General features: G+C 37.7%; 2 protein-coding genes across 2 annotated transcripts; one reads left to right on the top strand and one right to left on the bottom strand.

The window, feature by feature from the left end:
* Window positions 1–285: 285 nt before the first annotated feature.
* On the top strand, window positions 286–3,177 carry LOC114360343 (glycine-rich cell wall structural protein). The gene is made up of 3 exons (XM_028315028.1): window positions 286–365; window positions 1,114–1,175; window positions 1,587–3,177. The coding sequence occupies exons 1-3, from the start codon at window positions 348–350 to the stop codon at window positions 3,022–3,024; spliced, it is 1,518 nt and encodes a 505-aa protein (XP_028170829.1). The 5' UTR covers window positions 286–347; the 3' UTR covers window positions 3,025–3,177.
* Window positions 3,178–6,523: 3,346 nt separating this feature from the next.
* LOC114360351 (uncharacterized) lies at window positions 6,524–13,320 on the bottom strand. Its single transcript, XM_028315038.1, has 3 exons — window positions 13,208–13,320; window positions 9,605–9,657; window positions 6,524–8,922 (listed from the first exon to the last, which is right to left on the bottom strand). Exons 1-3 carry the CDS (start codon window positions 13,223–13,225, stop codon window positions 6,792–6,794), a joined length of 2,202 nt encoding a protein of 733 aa, XP_028170839.1. The 5' UTR covers window positions 13,226–13,320; the 3' UTR covers window positions 6,524–6,791.
* Window positions 13,321–19,888: the final 6,568 nt, after the last annotated feature.

Here is a 19,888-nt window from a genome sequence, read left to right on the forward strand (position 1 = left end):
CTAAAATTTTCCACAGACAAAGCCTCAAATAAAACTTAACGCACAATTTTCTGTGACGAATCTGTGAACCTACATATATCAAAAAGTTTTATAGCGGTCTAGCTTACACCAAAAGTGTTACGTACTATTACATATTCGGGTTCGACATATTAGCTATGCATTTTAGACAATTAAAATTAATTGCATATTTACTTTATCAATATGTTTTATAGAGTTTAGAGTAGGGGTTGTGGACATTCACTGTCATATAAAAGGCTGACTCGGAGCTTGCAGCGTCACAACAGTTGAAACTTTCAGATCATCGGCAGTTGGCGTAGAGGAGGAGGAGTACTATCCCCCCACGCATCATGGCTTCCTACTTGGCCGTGAGTAGACCTGGACATCTCGCCAGGACCTTTTTACTCTTTGGACGTTGTGTGGAATATCAATAATATACACGTATCGTGATCAATAAAACAGTGATGAGGCACCATTATTTATTAATAAAACGAGTATTTCTAATGAGACTGTAACAATACATAACTTTAAAGTACTCAAAGTTTCGTTAATCAAGTGTTTTCGGGCAAGTGGGTGATTAACCTGCTGTACCCTAGTCCGGTGGTGCCTGGCGGGCTGCCACCTCAGAGCTTCTGGACTCGCTCAAAGCCTTACAATCCTGATACTCGTACTGAAATAATTTGTGTTAACTTAATGTTTAATAGTTGGGCTAATATTATAATAATTTTAAATTAATTTGTTAAATTCCTTATCATCAATCTTAATGAGGTGTAATAATTTATATAACATACGGAGTAAAAAGTTGATGCAACAATAATTGATCAATGAATACTCTGAGAATTTGTACGATGAGTGTATTGTGCCAAATGAATAATCACTGCATAATGTGATATGTGGTCCGATCGAGAGGTGAGGAAGTACGGTCGTGCACAGGAACGTGCATCGCACGCGCACGCGACTGCTCGTATTACCTCTTATTACATCATTCGGAACAACAGATCTTATCTAGTACACTGTAGACATGATCTCTGCTTTAATTTACCGAGACTTCATAATCATTGTAGCATGGCTGTGTTATTAGGAACGTTCTAAATAAGCATATTGTTATAATTTCAGCTGAGCTGCTTTCTACTGGCTAGCGTTGGCGTCTGCTTCGCGACTTTTGGAGGACATGAACAGTTAGTAATTTTTTCATGTTCCCACACCTCTGCCGGTTTCTCCATCCACTACAACCTATTGTTTTACAATTTGCTAACGACTGGGTGCTTTTTCGCGCATTTAAATACCGATTAGCTTCGCCAAGACGCTGCGTACCCGGGAACCGCAAAAAAAATGTGGATGGAGTAATTTGGTTGAGATTTCTATAAGCGATTCTCACGCGTCTCTTCATTGCGGTAAACGGTGAAAATCAACCATTGTGTTTAATGATAGATCTACCCTAACACTTTGTTTTCACTGATGTCACGTTTGACCTGCTGGCTTTGCGATCTATTGTTCTGTTTTATAGATATCTATTGTATCAGTGCTGTAATTTTTCTTGTTCCCAGTTTAATGGCTTTGTGACTCAACGATTCAATTTATTGTTACAGTGTTCACATCCGAGTGCATATACCTGAGGAATCTCACTCGTCTAAAGAAGTGATAGTCCACGAACACCACGATGACCACGGCCATGGCGGAGGGGGTGGTTTTGGCGGAGGTCACGGTGGAGGTTTCGGCGGCGGCGGCGGCTACGGCGGCGGTCACGGAGGTGGCCACGGAGGCGGCCACGGAGGCGGCCACGGAGGCGGTGGTGGCTTCGCTGAACACTTGCACGGAGGATTCGCTGACCACCTGAAAGGCCACGGAGGATTCGGTGGAGGCCACGGAGGAGGCCACGGAGGAGGTCACGGTGGAGGCCATGGTGGCGGCTACGGAGGCGACGACCACGGACACAGTATATCCATAGGAGGTGGATTCGGAGGCGGCCACGGCGGTGATCATGGACATGGAATCTCGATTGGTGGTGGATTTGGCGGAGGCCACGGTGGTCATGATTTCGGTGGTGGCCATGGAGGATCAGGAGGACATGACTTTGGAGGAGGTCACGGTGGTCATGACTTCGGAGGAGATCATGGTGGTCATGACTTCGGAGGTGGTTATGGAGGTGGACTAGATTTGGGAGGTCACGGAGGATATGACTTAGGTGGTGGTCATGACATCGGTGGAGGCCACGGAGGCGGACACGGCGGCGGTTTTGGTGGTGGATTTGGAGGAGGCCACGATCACGGCGGCGGTCACGGCGGCGGCCACGGCGGCGGCCACGGCGGCGGCCACGGCGGTGGACATGACCACGGACACGATATTGGAGGTGGAATCGGAGGCGGATTCGGAGGTGGTTTCGGAGGCGGCCACGATGACCACCATGGCGGCGGTGGATTTTCTGGTGGATTTGGAGGTGGACATGGATTCTCATCGGGTGGACACGATAGCTACAGTGTAGGCGGAGGCGGACATGACATCCACAGCTCAGGTGGTTTCGGCGGCGGACATGACAGCCACGGCTCAGGAGGTTTCGGTGGTGGACATGACAGCTACAGCATCGGTGGCCACGGAGGTGGTGGCGGCGGCCACGATAGCCACGGATTAGGAGGATTCGGCGGGGGTGGTCATGACAGTTACAGTGTCGGTGGTCATGGAGGAGGCGGTGGTCACGACAGTTACTCTGCTAGTCTCGACTCATTCGGTGGTGGACATGGTCATGGCGGTGACAGTTATAGATTAGGCGGTCACGGAAGCTCGGGAGGTCATGGAGGTGGTTTCGGAGGCGGCCATGGTGACAGCTACAGCGTAGGCTTTGGAGGTGGTGGCGGCCACGGAGGTCACGGCGGGTTCAGCCTGGCGGACCTCGGCGGCGGCGGGCACGGCGGACACGGAGGCGGACACGGAGGCGGCCACGGTGGCGGCCACGGAGGCGGTTTCGGTGGCGACAGTTACACGAACGCGTTAGGTTCTGGCCATGGAGGAGGACCGTACCATAAAAAATGAACGTCATAGCGACAGAATGAAGGGAGCCAACTAAGTCATAGCCTTCTGTTTATAATACGGGCATAAAAGCTCGTTTTACGTACAAAGAGTGAGGGTACAATTGTTGTAAATAGAATATAGGATAAGTTATTGTTATTTCGTTATAGTAAACATATTTAATTTAAAATTTGTTTTATTTGCATTTTATATCTTACTCAGTCCACAATACAATTGATATAATGTGTGTGAATAATTCTAACACTGTCATTAATTAATATGGTATCACTTTGAAACCAGCATGTACTCGTAATAATTACTTCATTAAGATATTTATCCATAAAATTACAGCATAATACCATTGTAAAAACAAAATGAATCTGTCTACTAACAATTAACTAAAAAATATTTCACACACAATTAATATCTTCATTATCATCAAGTTATTCACGTAATGAGCTGTGAGACATAAAACTAGGAAATATGGCCAAACAAAAGAACGACTTCAAGGAAGTGATTATAATGAAAGGAGCTTGGATTTGGAAGATTAGAACATCAAGATACTTTAGTGACGTAATGCAACTTGTATGGAGAGCTTGTCTAGAGGGTCTCCGGTTATGTAAGCTGCGCGGGCGCGCCCTCTCACGTGAGCTTTCGCAAAGTTCCGTTCCCTAGTTGCTTCCGGCATCGTAGAGTTTATTTGTAAACAGGATAAAGGAAAATAAGTATTTGAACTTCGTAGAAAAAAGTTACAACTACAATTTTCATTTTCATCGGAGAATAAACTTGTAAATAGGTAGGCTATTGCAATAAAACTTCAAAGATTTATATTACACGGAATTATTATGATTTAAAAGCTGTATTTATGTAGAGTCTAAACAAGTAAATGTAGAGTCTAGTCTAATAAATAGATGTTATATAATTTTAATTAGCATGGCATCATCTGTATGTTTTGTGATTCGTACTCATTGTTTGCGTGGGAGTTACAGAATGTAAATGAAATTGCAGGAACATAGAAAATTTATGAAAGTATGGGAATTTTATAACCTAGAATTTTTAAATTTTCAAACTGTCGTACACAAAGGCTGCCCTGTAGACATAGCTTACTAACAATTCCCGCAGCTTCACCGGGGTGAAATTAAATTTGTCAGATCATTATAAATTACAGCAAACAATAAAACAGTAAAGTTTCATCAAAATCCGTTCAGTAGCTTTTGCCTAAAAGAGTAGCAAGTATCCACGCAGACAAAAAACCCATGAGCGTTTATAATATCAGTAGTATTGCATAACCGCGTCGTATATACTAGACATCTATCCTACTATTACATTCATGCATTAGGTACTTAACAAAATGTGTATTCACAAAGCTTTATTCAACGCTGTGCGTTCGATTTGCTGCTTCACTTAAGCAAGCATCGCTTGTGAATACGGGCGTAAGAGATCCTGGTTCAGCGAAAGGGTTGTAAATATAATGGAAATCCTTGGAGGCTGCCTTGTCCAGCAAGGCAGTTTCAGTTAAAAGAGTTCAGAAATTTTATTTAAAGCTAAAACGTACCTCTTACGGTATGTACAAACATATTACGTGTGTTTTGATTATTGATTGTGATGAGCCATTACTACCATGAAAATTCGTGAAAAAGACGTGCACTTTACATTCTTATAGTTTTAAATTAAATGTTTCCTCCCGTAGAGTTTTATTATACACATTAAACAGCAAGACAGGGTAGTACGGCGCTCAAGGAAAACCCTGAAAAAAGACAAGCCACAGAGAAGACCTGATGATGTACCTTTATTAAACCATTTCCAATTCAATTGTTTTATTTATGTCTTAAATGTCACGATATTATAGCAATTCCAGGCGCTTATTTATTTACTCTATGTAATGTTGCACGAAAAATAGCTTTATTGTTTAGTATTTTTAATGACAGTAAAACTAATTTCATATTTGGTTACCAATTACCTACCAAAAATTGAAGCGAAACAATTCCAAATCAGACAGCAAAATGTTTGTTTTTTGGTAAACAATTAATTTGATGATTTATTAACTATTTGTCGTAATCAGGGATTTATTTATTATTTTGGTGAACGTAGTTTGTAAAACGATGAGACAACTTATGTATAAAACAATGTGAAAGTGTGCCCTACATGGTAAATTCGAACCTGATTAGATTATGTAAGCTTCTTCCCATTTTAATTATAAAAATAAATGATTAAAAATTTTTTTCAATAATAAAAATTGACATATGTACTTTTGCAGAACAACCATTTCAAAAAAATAGAAAAGTTCAAGCATCTCTTTCAAACCTGATGTCAGATTTTATGAACCTGACATGACTGAAACTGAGCAAATCACAAATGTGTGCACCTTGAGACACTACAACAGTAAGGCTGGGTTGCACCATCTTACTTTAACTTTGACAAACGCGAAAAATCTGTCAAAATCCATACAAAAAGCACCGGTTATCGTCAAAGTTACGGTCTAAGTTAGGTGGTGCAACTCAGCCTAAGATCACTAACGCCTATGTTAGAAGTAACGCAATATTCACTAAAATGCAGAGAGCAGTGTTAGTAATGAGCCTTACGTGACTGAAACTGAAAAATCACAAATGTGTGCCCCTCGAAACGCTACAACAGTAAGATCACTTACGCTTACATAGGCGAATATTGCGTTACTCTTAAAATTAAGAGAGCAGTGTTAGTAATATAAGTCTAACATGATTGAAATTGACCTCATCACAAAATGTGTGCCCCTCGAAACACGGCAAGTGTAAGATCACGTATAACGCCTGTGTTTGAAGTAACGCAATGTTCAGTAAAATGAAGAGAGAACTGTCAACAACGAACAGGCGTACAGCTTACGTACGCCTGTGAAAGGTTCACCAAAGAATCATGTTGTAAAATACATTATGTTAAATAAGTATACTATGATACCTAAATAAATTGTGTCGATTTCCGCTCATGATAATTTTTGACAGAGGCAGGTGAAACTCGTGTTTTTCAGTGGTACTTAAATTCTTGCATGTTTTATTTGAACCTAAATACTATACAGGCTTCCATGAAATCTATTATTAATACTATGCACAGGTAAGTACCTACTCGTATATTAATTGCTTGATATAGCAATATAAACATGTTAAAGAGCTCGGATTCGTGATGATCTTGCAAGATAGTGTTTTCTTGAGAAATCTGGTTTCAAGGACAACTTTATTTGAAGACCGTTGTGTCAAAAGTAGTCAAAATCTAGATGTATCTTTACTTACCTTCTTGATGATTTCGTTGAAGACACGGGATTTCAATGTAAGCAATGGAAGAAGCTAGGTAATTCTTGGAATTGTTCGTATTCCAAAACGATGCATACTTAAAACTCGATCTATGCTTACTACGTTATGTTATGTTAAGGCCTGTGAAATGAATTGTGGACATGTTTGAATCTCTTATAATGAGATCACAGCTGAGCATTGTTTTAGAATACCGGTCATAAACACGAAAAACACTATAATAAAGAAAAAACGAGTGTGTTAGGGACTTTTTAATTTTATACTACACTTCGCCTAATGATTCGTACAAAATGCATGAATACCATTGTCGTCTCGCTTTTTTATAGCTAATAATCGGAATAAGATTATTTTAGCTATATTAACACGGCAATAAATAAAATGTTCCAAAGCAGTAGATTAAATTATTATCAACTCACTCACGGCGACGCGCATAACAAATATAGAACTAAGATCACGAACAATTACTACAATACACACGATAACTATATACAACTACTAAAGCACCACTAGTGTTCAAATTTTGTCACCATATTTTAACTGTCCTCTAATGGATTCTGCGTCGGAATCGTGGAGGTACTTTTCCTGGTGAAGTTTGTGCTGCATCGGTCTATCATCGGCTTTGTAGTCCTGTAGCACCGGGTACCTTTGCCTCGAGTCCCGGTCCGGACCGAGGTTGAGGCCTTTTTGTTTCGGTCTCCGCCTCGTCTCAGCCTCAGCCATGAATTCGGGAGGTTCTGTAGACGCTGAATTAGAACTCTGCATCTCAAAGTAATGTGCTGAACCAGTAGTAGTTGCTATTGATGGCGCGTGTGTCGTAGATTGCGTCGGAGCTTCTGCGTATTGAAAGTTGTCATTTGAAGCCTCCGGCATAGATGCTTGTTCGTTCTGCATTGCTTTTGCAGCCATCGACGCATAGTAATGATATGCAGGTGAAGTTTCCCGGATGGTGTAGGGCGTAGACGGCACTGGGTCGAGCGGTTTGTTATCGTCGAAACTGCTGAAACTATCTAAGGCTGTCGGAGTGTCGTCATCGTTAAGGTCAGCGGGCACGCCACTCTCCTCCAAGTGATCAATCATAGTCTGATGGTCCTGTCCACCAAAGTTTATATTTTGTGTTGATACTGATTTTTTCTTGCCCTTGGCACCTTGTAAAGATAAAATGGAATTATCATTTTTGTCTTCCGAAGTGTGAACATTTGACGATGAGGCATACGTATCATATTCGTAATTATTGGCATAACCGTCTTTATAGTTTACGAATGGATCTTTAAACTTTGAAAATCCTGTCGGGGGTAGAGCGCCAGTGTATGATTTCGGTTGATAGTCGTGTACGACGGTCGAGGACACGGAGAAGGGCGATGGCACGCTGGCGGACTGCAGCCTATAGTCAGAGACACTGTTCCCATAAGCACGAGGCTTGTGCTTTCCTGGTAACTTAAATGATGGAATTGACCTGAAATCATCGAAGTTTGACTGCGGTTGCGTATCATACTGTGGGACTTTAGGCTTCGGTATTTTTTTTAAACCAGTGTTGAATGGTGTAAATATACTTTCATAATAAGAATAATCGTTAGTTTGGGTCGGTTTTGTTGGTTTGGGATGTTTATTAGCATACTTATATTTGAACCTCTTATTGTTAGCACTGTTTGCACCATCTGTATTTATTCTTAAGCCTTGGCTATTGTATGATACTTTCGGCGGGTAGCCTAATGTGTCTTTTGTTATATCTAAATCAGATGGTATCTCACCATGGTCATGGAAAATATGATCGTGAGTGACATCACGTGGATTGTAACCGGCATATTCTAATTGAGCTGGGTTTGCTAATGAGCCAACGGCAGAGAAACCGCCTAATGAATTGGGCGGGATTGCCAGTAGAGCCTGGCCATTGTTAAAAGGAATAAAAGGACGTGCTCCGCTAATGGCTGACATACTCCCAACTGGATCAACTAGTTTTGACCCATCGTCAAATACTACTTTATGAATGTGTTCTTCACTGTATGTGTGGATATGTTCGGTGTCTCCGTCGACAATCTTTTCGACACGTGGTGGCTTCTTGACTTTTCTGATAGTCCCTGACAAATCTACATCGGAATAAAATTGCTCATGAAAACTTGACACTGGATGTTCTTCTTCTGTTGGGGGTCTTGGTGTTCTGACTGCCGGACGCTTCGGCTTAGGTTTCCTTGTATTCTTCTTACGCGGAATATCGTTAAATTTTACGACTTTCACTCTTTTTGGTGGAATCGGTAGTGGACCGGCCGAAGGTCCAGTGTAGTCTGAGGCAGCGTAGTTGTTGTCTGTGTGCTCAGGCGGAGGCGAAAGATCGTATTCTTGTTCATCCCAGTCGGATGGAGTGGGGCCATAATATCCTCTCGCTCTGTAAAGCGGCAGGAGTTTGGAGGCCGCCGGCGTGACCCCCGGCAATCGTGTCTGCGGCTCGTCGTAGAGTTCCACGGAGTTAAAAGGAACCAAGCTGGCTACGGCTGGGAGCGCAACATTACTGGGCAAAGCCATCGCACCCTCCGCACTTGGTAAATAGGCCGGTGCATATTGGGAGGATGCGGGATGGTTCGTGATGTAAATCTTCTTATGGTGGTGTATGTGCTTCACTTTTTGTGGAAGATGTATACGTATCTTCTTTCTGAAACAAAAGAAAATTAGAGTTGCGGTATTCTGTCGTAGTCAATGAGTCGCTTGCATGTTCGTCAATGTGTTTTTATGGCCGACGCTGTTCCGCTAAGTGTCAATGGCTCAGAGCGTGATGCGGTAGTGCTTTCCCTCTCGGAGCCGACGGTACGAACGTCGGCCGTCACACTTGATATATTATCAATTCTGATTTTTATTGTCACTTTTTTACTCAGCGCGTATGTGAACCTTGGGGCCTGACTCTCACTTTCTAGTCCGCAGGCGGTGATTACCTATGCCTGGATGGCGGCTCATCAATGTTCATGCAATTATCGCATAGCGGAGAAACATACAAATCAACTCGCATTCGCCGACTCAGTGACATTGACAATGTAAACAGTTTCCATCGCAAAGCATATAGACTTTCGCTAGCTCCATTGATAAAGTAATTTTCTCGTAACACTATAATTGTTGGTTCATTCAATCGTTACTTTGCCCCTTTCTATGAGATTAGGTATATCAACTCACGTTGCTTGAAGCATGGCAGAGCAGTAGTAGCTGAGTGAATGAATCCAACGCATCAGCAAACGGTGCTTAATATCATCAAAGCTCATCAAAAAGTTTGTTTTGGATCACATTTACACATAATCGAGACAGATGATTTAATTCTCTCTTAACGCAACTATTTTATTACTTACTTGGGCCCTTCTGCCTGGACCTTTACTGAAGCAACAGCTATTAGAAGAGCGAACTGTAAAAAAACAAAAGAACTTTTAATTATAGTGTCGGCGTAACAGTACGACACATACGACAAAATATGATGTAATACACGTAAAAGTACATAATGTTATTTAAAATGATGTGTAAGTAATAATGTGATTTAATAAAACTATGAGAAATAGCAAAAAGTCTTTGAAGAATCTTGGGGTTGGCTTTAATAAAGTCAAAAGTCACCACTGACAAAGTTAACATCAAATAAAAATTCAGTTTTAGGAATAAACGATATGAAGACAAACTAAAGGATTTTCATTGTCAATTTGCACTAAATTGTCAAAGGCACCAATCCTCCTACTTTTCCCCTAAATTGAGGTCACTTTCGATCGATTTATATGGATTTTTTGTAGAAGTTGTGTCTTGGAATTGTTGGTTTATGGTGTCAACCACCAAATTGATAAGGACATAAGCACTTGATAACAATGATTACAACCTTATGGTAGTTTTATTTATATGTCAAAGTATATTCATTGATTCTCCACTACATTTTCATAATTTTGTATATGTTGCCAAACCTCATAATCAGTCAAAACCACTTTTGACGGGAAAAAAAACAAAAGTGGTTTTATATTATTTTAAACTTTCATGGTCACTCATGATTATTATTACTGATGTGTTTATTAAAAGTGGTTTTACATAAAACCAGACGAAATCACTTTTGACTAACGCCCTTGGTCAAAACCACTTTTGACTGGAAAAATCAGTCAAAAGTGATATTGATCAAGGGCATCAGTCCAAACCAAATCAAATCCAAAATCAAACCTCTTTTGACTGATTTTTGCAGTCAACAGTGGTTTTGACCGAAGAGTTTTGACTGTAACATATACATTCAGATTGGTTATTGAAGCACACTGAGATATTTAAATTCAATTTAACTTAAATCGGAAACTTTGGACATCTTGTATGTTATTATTAACCAACTGCGAGCGGAAAAGAAAGTAATGCGGAGGACGATTTCGATGATTACCTATTACTTCAATAAATTTGTGTTTAAATTACAATGTGCAGCTGTGTTAATTAACCTCTTATGTAGGTAATCATAGGTTTTATTACCCGACTGCGCCAGAAGGATGGTTATGTTTTTAGGATGATATTTTTGCATGTTTTGTTTGTTCATTTTCCGTGATTTTCACTCTCTGAATCTTATGTTTCAGTCGTTCACATATTCTACTTGTTAAATTATTAGTATTCAGCTTGGATTACTAATGTTTGGCCAAAAAACGTTTCCCAAATTATCACATCGCAAACAACATTTCGCAAATTTTCATTTGGCAAATTCTCATTTGGCAAAGCAACTTATTGCAAACTTTTAATTCGCAAATGTTTTTTTTGGCATATTATTGTTTAGCAAATTATTGTTTGGCAAAGTATGGTTTGCCAAATGTTTCATTAGGCAAGAATATTTCACGATAAACCATTTACAAAATAATTTGATTGGTGCATAGAATGGTATACAAATTAGCTTGTGGTTATTATTTTGTTTAGTGGGTAGTTAATATAAAATTTGTTCTACATTAATTTCCTTATTTCATTATTTGTATCGAAATTTCCAAATGATTCATTAACAATAGAGGTGATTCTAACCTAACCTAACCTACTATTTTCCGCAATACCTACTTTTTGCAACCATACTATTTTCTGCAATGTTTTACATAAAAATATTGTGAAAACCATGATCATGTGCCTTTTGCTTTGATTTGTGGGTAGGTAACGGTGGGTAAGTAGGTATGTGAAGTGTCAATTTGACCAAACAAATTATTTGGGATATAATATTTGGCAACATAAAACATTTGCTATATAAACATTTGCCAAGTAAAATTTGGCCAAATGATAATTTGACCAAATGAATTAGTTGCGAAAAGTACAGTTGCTAAAAGTTCATTTGGGAAATGAAACTTTGGCGATAAGTTGTTTGCGAAGTGAAATTTGGCGAAAAGTAATTTGGCCAAACGGAAGGATACCATTCAGCTTACAATGGAGCACAATTCCTTATTTTACACTAACTATTTAGGTACTTCCTTAGATTAATTCTCATAAATTGACTTTTTTAAATTCGTAATTTGAAATCCATCCTAGAGTCACATTTGTAATCTTAAAAAATTAATAGTTTAAAAAACTAAAAACACGCCACATTATATGTTCCTATGGCCACCGTCCAGTTCCATCATCAGACCAGCTGATGGTACCATAATTAATGTATTGTCATCTAATCTACATATTATACATAATTGCCAAGATTCATGATGATACAAGGATTAGAAGTGCGTGTAATTCAGATTCTATGACTCCATTACATAGTTACATACACGAAGACCTGATAAAAGCGTGTTAAAAACCTGAACTTTTATCCATTTACTACATTATTCAAAATGGTGCGTAAAATCTAGCAGCAAATAATGTAAATTGACCTGATTTGGCATGCTATAACCAAGATCTACTTGATTTTCTAGTAATCAATCAAACTGAAGAAAAATTGCTTCCTATCATGTGATATAGGTAAAATATTGAAGGCCATTTTTATAGCGCGATAAAATCAACTGCTTCTGGTGGGAACCACGATCAGGAAGGTGACAGGATTTCGCTATAGAGCGCTAACAATATCGCCCGTATTCATAAACTTAAGCGAAGCAGCAAATCGAACGCACAGGGTTGAATAGAGCTCTGTGATTAGTTCGTGTGTCACCCTGTGCGTCCACGCGCAATGTGAGACCTCATAGTAATGTTTGTGAATACGGGCGTATGAGTCAGTCTGCTGAAATTTTAATTTTTCAAGCGATACTTATTGTAGATACCTGCTTCATTACAATTTATGAATCTTTGCATTTACCTCAAATACTTATTGTTGCAATTAAACAACCGGTGCATAAGAAACTACTATAATATAGTGGATGAATGAATCTATTTTTCATAGATATCAGTTCTGTAAATCTAGGTTGAATAACTTAACTCTGTTTTCACTGTCTTTACTTTTTATTATACTAATAGATGTATCGTCAAGCTTAAGCTTGCACGCAATAGTATAAGCTTGTATTTAGTTGTACCACTTGTAACAATTTAGGTTTGTAAATGATGTGATTTAATTACTTTATCTTTCAAATAAATATTCAGACTTTTTATTTTAACGATCAATCATTCAAATCAATGTCGGATGGTCTATCAACAATACATTACCTATTTAAAATGTACTTTTTTGTATTGGTATCACAGATTTCTAACTTTTGACCGATCAAACCTGAATCAACATTAATTTTGTTTTTCATATCATGTAAACTTTAATAACACGGCTTATTATTTCAGTAATTAATCATCACTTTTCATTTATTGTCACTGCGTAATGGTCGCGCGCATGTAAAATTGAATTTGGATTTCCCGTTTAATGAACGCGGATACGCGCTTTTCACAGTTTTTTCAACATTTTAGTTGCACCATTAATCCACTATCACTCCTTTTGTTATCACAGTCCTTGGGGGTTCACTATAATAGCACTATCACATCACATTAGGAAACCATGCACGAATGATACCGACCAATCTCAACCAATCCATTGTCGCTCCGTGCTGTTGACGGTTGTAGGGTAGAAGTTTTGTTTCACAGTTTTCGTAGGTTTTTCGTATCAACCACTAGTCGAAACCGCACTGGCCTTCAAGCTCGTATGATAATTATTCGCGGTGCGCCTGATTATTTATAACATTCATTTTCACGCCTGAAAGAATCGCGCTGCAGCGCGCGCACATTGATTGTAGCGACCATATTGCACTTGCACTGGCCGCAGCGCCCAGCCGTGCTGCGATTTTCATGCTGCATTTTATGTTTGTTTATTTTATTTAGGCTCTCGATAAATCTAAATCAGGTTTGAGAGATACAAAATCATTGGAACTGTTGTTGATCCTATATTCTCGCTGTTAAAAGTATGAAGTATGGAATCAAGGGTAGTTTAAATAACTACCTCGTGATTGTGACTGTATCACAATCTTGTAATATATTTTTAGTAGAGGATGAGATCAAAATGATTTTGAGATTCATTCAATGCTAGCTATAAAATTGAATAGCATTGAAGCTGGTTACTTAGGTAAGCTACAAGATACCTTAATAGCCACGATAGCCCAACGGTGAATTGGTCCGACTGGCCGACTCGAGATCCGAGGAACGCGGGTTCATTGTGGTGAGCCCACTCGTAACACAAGCTTATTTAGCTTACCACGAGGGGCTTTAGCCCACGGGACTATTAGTAATTTGTGCAATACAAATTGATATTAATAAGTAATCTTTTAAAAACCTTACAAGAAAATCCATTCAGTGCGAAAAACATTTTGTTCAGGATTTATTTCTCAGGTTAATGGGCCAGAAATGGAAAATGATTTGAAATTCCGATGAAAGGAAAAACATTTACCTATCATAAATAACTTAGGTACTAATAAATCCTACTACTTATAAAAACAAGCCATTCCCGTTATACAACAGTTTTAATTGAAAATGTAATTATTTGATGAACTAAGTATGTATTTTCATTAAATAGTGTCACAAAGTTAATGAAAACCTATTTACTAAATAATAATACCTACCTACTTTGAAATCTTAGTTATAGCATTTGTAGTAACGCACTATAAAAAGACTCGCATTATAACAAGACTTTCATGATTGTTACCGATATCATATTAGCAATAATAAAGTATTCTTAGACTAGCTTAACCCAGTTGTTACGGATATCCCTTTTTTCTTACGATTCCTGTGATTTTGCATATATCGGCTATTTAATGCATCAAGGCAACAGGAAAAATACAAAAAAAAATATTGGTCTTACGGAAACTCTGGAAAATGGTGTTTGATATACGGAACGCTAGTAATATGTACGACCACTTGTATGAACTTAGAGATAATACCTACTCTTTGCGACTTGCGTAAGTTATTATTTGCATAAAATATGGAATATTCATTGATAAAAAAATATTCAGAGTTAAATTTATTATTTTTCAAATTTAATTCCAGTAGTGTGAACTGTATATTATGCCCAAAACATTTTCTGGGATAAAGGGTAATATTATATTTCTTGCAAAAAACATTGCATTTGTATCAAAGCGTGAGTTTCATAAAAATGTGTGTTGTGACTGAATTTGAGATGTTAAAATACTTCTTCTCTGTTTATGTGGCGGAGAAAATCTCTTGGTTTTGACAGTTGGCGCAATTTTCAATGCATTTGAAGCAACTGTAACCACGCTAAATCATCTCATTTACAAACAATAATTTCTTCATATCTTCAAACATGACTGACCCTGTCTAGGGCAGAATTGGCTATCTAAGCTAACGGGATGCAGTCTTCTTCATCATCACTGGATGAAGAATTCTCTAGTGATTTCTACGTGGGCTCTCATTTGTAATCCAGGCAAATCTATTGACACTTTATTTTCATCACCAGAGTTCTCTTTGGTTAAGTCACCATTACAATTTTCCGGATTTTCCGGCGGGAAAATTGTGATTGAGTTAGGGAAACACTCATCTTCATTTTTCTCCAATTCTTCAATGATTTCATTTAAAGGAATCGGGCCTCGAAGGCAGGCGCTAAAACAACAAAATACCGCAGTTCATATTACTAGCGTTCCTTATACGGATCACTAAGTTTAACGTTGAATTAGTAACAGTTACTATAAAAATGTTTATAATTATGTTATCGATTTACAAAAAGTGGGCTACAAACTTTCATATTTCGGCAAGAAATACTTTAGAATAAATACTTATCATGTTTGTATTCACCTTGAAAGAGTCATCGTAAAATTTACGAAAACAACAAAACGCTTACTATTGAAATGTGACACCCAATGGAGAACAGAACACTTCTGATGGACAAAGGGACCCCACAGCAATCGTTTAACATAAACAATGTTATCAGAAACCACCCTCATTGTTTATAATAATTTAATTTTTATATTGATCCGTATATCAAACGCTAGTAACAAGTGGGTTAAGTCGAGTATTTAATACTCGCGCTAGCCTCCAAAAAATACAAAAGATGACAAAAAATATTATATTTTCAACACAATAATGACAACATGATCCCAAATATGGTGAGAGCTGAGAAGGGCCAGAATAGTCATAAACCGGAAAAAATCAAACGATACCGCGGGTTAAATCAGCATAGTGCCATCTACCGGATGCAGAGTTTCAGTCCGTCGTTGTAAGGGTGATAATAGACAGCAATTGATCGTCGCCCAGGATACGAATCATACTTGAAAGAATCGATTGGATTTTTGGCGTTCGAGTTCTCGTATTGAATACACAAATAATGTTAGCTTCTACGTTGCAGTATACAAGTTTGGATTCGTCCTGAATAATGTAGACTTGCACACGAATATTTAATGTCTTTTTCGTAAAACCGATTCCTCTATCTTCTACATTTTTAATTTTATTCTATTTCAATTATTTGTTGAACTATAAGTTTATTGAGATAATTATTATAGCTCACTGAAAGACATACAACTATTTGTGTACAGAACCTTATAATATTAAATCAAACACAAGTTGTCTAATCATTAACGGAGCTGACGAAATCTGTAGTCGATGTTAATCTGAGTGTATCTATAATAAAATTGGAAATATTATTGGACATTTATTTACTAGCTATCAGCAACAGACATGAATGTCCGTCCGTATATCACGGCCCTTATCGCGCAATCACAGTTTACAGTCCAGGAATCCGATAACATCGGTTATAATTAAAAAAGTTATTTATATTACGTAATATATTGAAGCCACGAATCACAGATCATCATGATAAATCGTCCGTTATTTGGTGCCCGTTAGATTTACCGTATTGAGGTGCATTTTTGTGTTTTACATTGATGTTGCACAATCCTAGACCCTAATCATTTTAATAGTCAAACTGACACTAGATACCACTGAAATTCTACTAAGTATGGGTATTTTGAGGTATTTAGGAGCTTGCAACATGTATGGGAAAATTATTATTTGGGAAGGGGCCTCGAAAATGAAGCTTCTGAGAAAAAAAACTATTGTAAGCTTAATAGTTATTACTAAATTTGAATCTAATTGTAATTAAAAGTTTGACATTTAAGCATTTTGTAATTCACATTTGAAATATTTAGAGCATACGAGTATAATTGGTGTTTTATTTAGAGTGCGCATAAATAAATAAACCGAAAATGTGTTTATTTATAATTCAAATTCATGTTTATTTTTAATTTTAGTGTACTTATGTCTTGTCTAATAAATAAATAAAATACTGAATATTTTTACAAAACGCAAAGTTTGTTTATAGTGGCAAAATATTTATACAAATATTTTTTGTGGAATAATTAATTATATTATTTAATCCATTAAAATATTTAGACATTAAAGTTATTGAAGGTATTTTTATTATAATCTAAGTACCTATATGAACGATAATGTAAAATGTTGAGTAAAGAAGTTGAGACACAATGAATACAGACGTTTACAAAACTTTGTTCATCGAATAAAAAATATAATTTTCCTAAGTGGTAAAAAATATTACATGCATACATACGGGACTATTCCCACCTTTCGTTCCCACCACTGCAACTCCTGTGTAGCCAGGATCTACAGCTTGACCGCCACAAAAACCCAACCAATGAAGGTCAAGTTTGTCATCCGGTTTGTAATATTGACTACAACATAAAATATAAATAAATTACAAATTATAGTCATAAATATATCGTAAAGTTTTTTAGAGATCCCCAACTCGAAAGGAAATAAGAATCATTGTAGGATAACTTTGTTGTGTAGGTAGGTATTTGTATTCTGTCTATATGAAAAAAGAACTAAAAAGATACAAGAAAGAGCCCTGACATTGGAATCACTGCGTGGCTCTCTACACACTTCAATGGGATAGTACATTAAAAAAAAAGAAATAAAACCTACAGCACAGTTAAAGAATTAGTCTAGGTATGTCTTATTTGTAGACGTAGCTTACAAACAGCATACAACATCCATAATCAATGCTCAATTGATTTCGAAAGCAAAGGCGATGTATGTGAGAAGGAGTGGGAAGGAGGAAGAGATGCAGTAAGTCGAATAACCATACGGAACCCTTAGTGGAGTCAGACTCGAAATTTTCCTAAAAATTCAACTGTCAAAAATGACGTTTGACAAACAAAAATTAAGTAATCACAAAAACGCAGAACGGACGGCCAATGGGGCAACAGGGTTAAAGTGGAGGCTACGTACCGGAAAGCGCATCGTAGGAAGTCCACCTACAAAGTGGACCGACGACCTCATAAAGGTAAGCAGGAAGGTGCTGGATGCAGGCCGCTACCAAGCGGTCATTATGAAAATCATTGGGGTACAGGCCTATGTTCAGCAGTGGACGTCCTATGGCTGAAATGATGATAACGATGATGATAAAATGTTACTTTATTAAAATTCCTACGCTAAAAATTATCCATTTGTATTTAATGCCACTATGCAGTCCTAGTTTAACTATTACGAGAAAAACTCATTTTTGCAGTTTTCATACTAGTTGCTATTCAATTAGCCATAAGATAAAAATAATACAGAATACATAGGCTTGTGATACCTTTTTAGAATCTCAATTAACCAAGGAAGTTTCTAAGGTAATGGGCACGATGGTCTTCCTACATTTTTTTACACGACGGCTGATCAAAAGTGCAAGACAATGAATTAATTTTTCCTTCTTCTCTGCAATTTCTTAAAATTTTCATACTTTTAAACTAGTTTGTTGAACTTTAATCTTTTCTTTTGATAGCCCAACTATCCCTTGTGATAAGAAAAAAAAAATAGATTGAATAGTATCCTCATTTGTAGAAATGGCATGAGAAAAGTAATCGCAGGTGGCAATTTTCTAAAAATGCACAAAAACTTAAAAATCTTGAAAACGGTGATATTTTTACTGGGGTCAAAATTGGACGTTAGGGAGACCATGGCGAGGCCTATCGATGGTTACAGGGTTATCCATTGTTTTTGGGACACCCTGTACATGTACAAAAGGTATATTACAGTTCATACATACATACATTATATCTATTCGGAATATTTTCCTCTGAATCATTTCTTAAGTTTGTCCTAGACGGCACTCCTCCCCTTATTGGTGGTTAAGTTAAAGATTGGCTACAACGAAGTCGCAGCAGCGAAAAAAATAAGAGAAGGGATTAGATAGATTAATTAAATCATGCTCTATCTTCTGACCTTCCTGCATTCCCAAACCAACACGTCTAGCTAGCCTGTGGAAGAATGTAAGCCGAATCCTCGATTTGCCTGGTAAATTGGGAAGGTCGTATTCCTGCAGTGGAGAATAAAATATTCTGACAGTGATGATCACTGTCAGGATATTTTACTATACACTTTCAGGGACACCCTGTAAATGAATAGAAAGCGTTAGATTGCTTGGATAACAACAAAGTTAGCGAACGCTTCATTAATTTGTCATCGATAGGTAACGGCACGCGCCCTCATGCGCATCGTGACTGATGTTACTAAATAATGACAAAGTATTATTACAACACGTCAGCAAACGCAAAAAAACGGGCGCTTAATAACTTATTGTGTGTGTTTTACTGATTGTTTGTTTGTAATTAAGTGTAAATTAACTTTGTTTAAAATTCAATATTAATTAAGACTTTTCGAAAACGGTTCGTGACATTTGGGATTATTGGGCAACATCGATATTTTCATATATTCATTTGGTTCATTTAACGAACTTTCATATTTTTTTGTATAGGTATTCATTCCAGGAATTGTTAGCAGAAATTTAACGATGACAGGTGAAATTCAATTCCAAGTAAATGCTATTTGAGTTTCACTTTTTATCCTAAAATCTATGCAGAAATGGTCATTTTCAATTATTTTATAACTGTTCGGAGTAGAATTACTTCAACTTAGGGATAATTTTAGGAAATGCAGACGGCATGGCATTGCACATAGCAAGCAGAACTGACGGCCGGGCCGATGGGTCAACAAAATTCTGCAATGGAGACCATGTGCTGGCAAACGCAGCAAGGTTGCTGGACTGGAAGGCGCTGGATGCAGGCCGCTACCAACGTGAAAATCTAGAAATCATTGGGGATGGACGTCCAATGGCTGAGATGATGATTAATTGATTTAGTTATCCTAGTTTTTTAAATAATTTAAAACATTTTAGTAAAATAGTTTCTAGGTTCGACTATTGTAAAACATGATCGGTTTTTGTGAAGAAAATAAATATAAACGTATTAATATTGAGT

The sequence above is a fragment of the Ostrinia furnacalis genome, unplaced genomic scaffold (assembly GCF_004193835.3).
Source record: "Ostrinia furnacalis isolate ACB-3 unplaced genomic scaffold, ASM419383v2 OfSCF4955, whole genome shotgun sequence".
Lineage (NCBI taxonomy): Eukaryota > Metazoa > Arthropoda > Insecta > Lepidoptera > Crambidae > Ostrinia > Ostrinia furnacalis.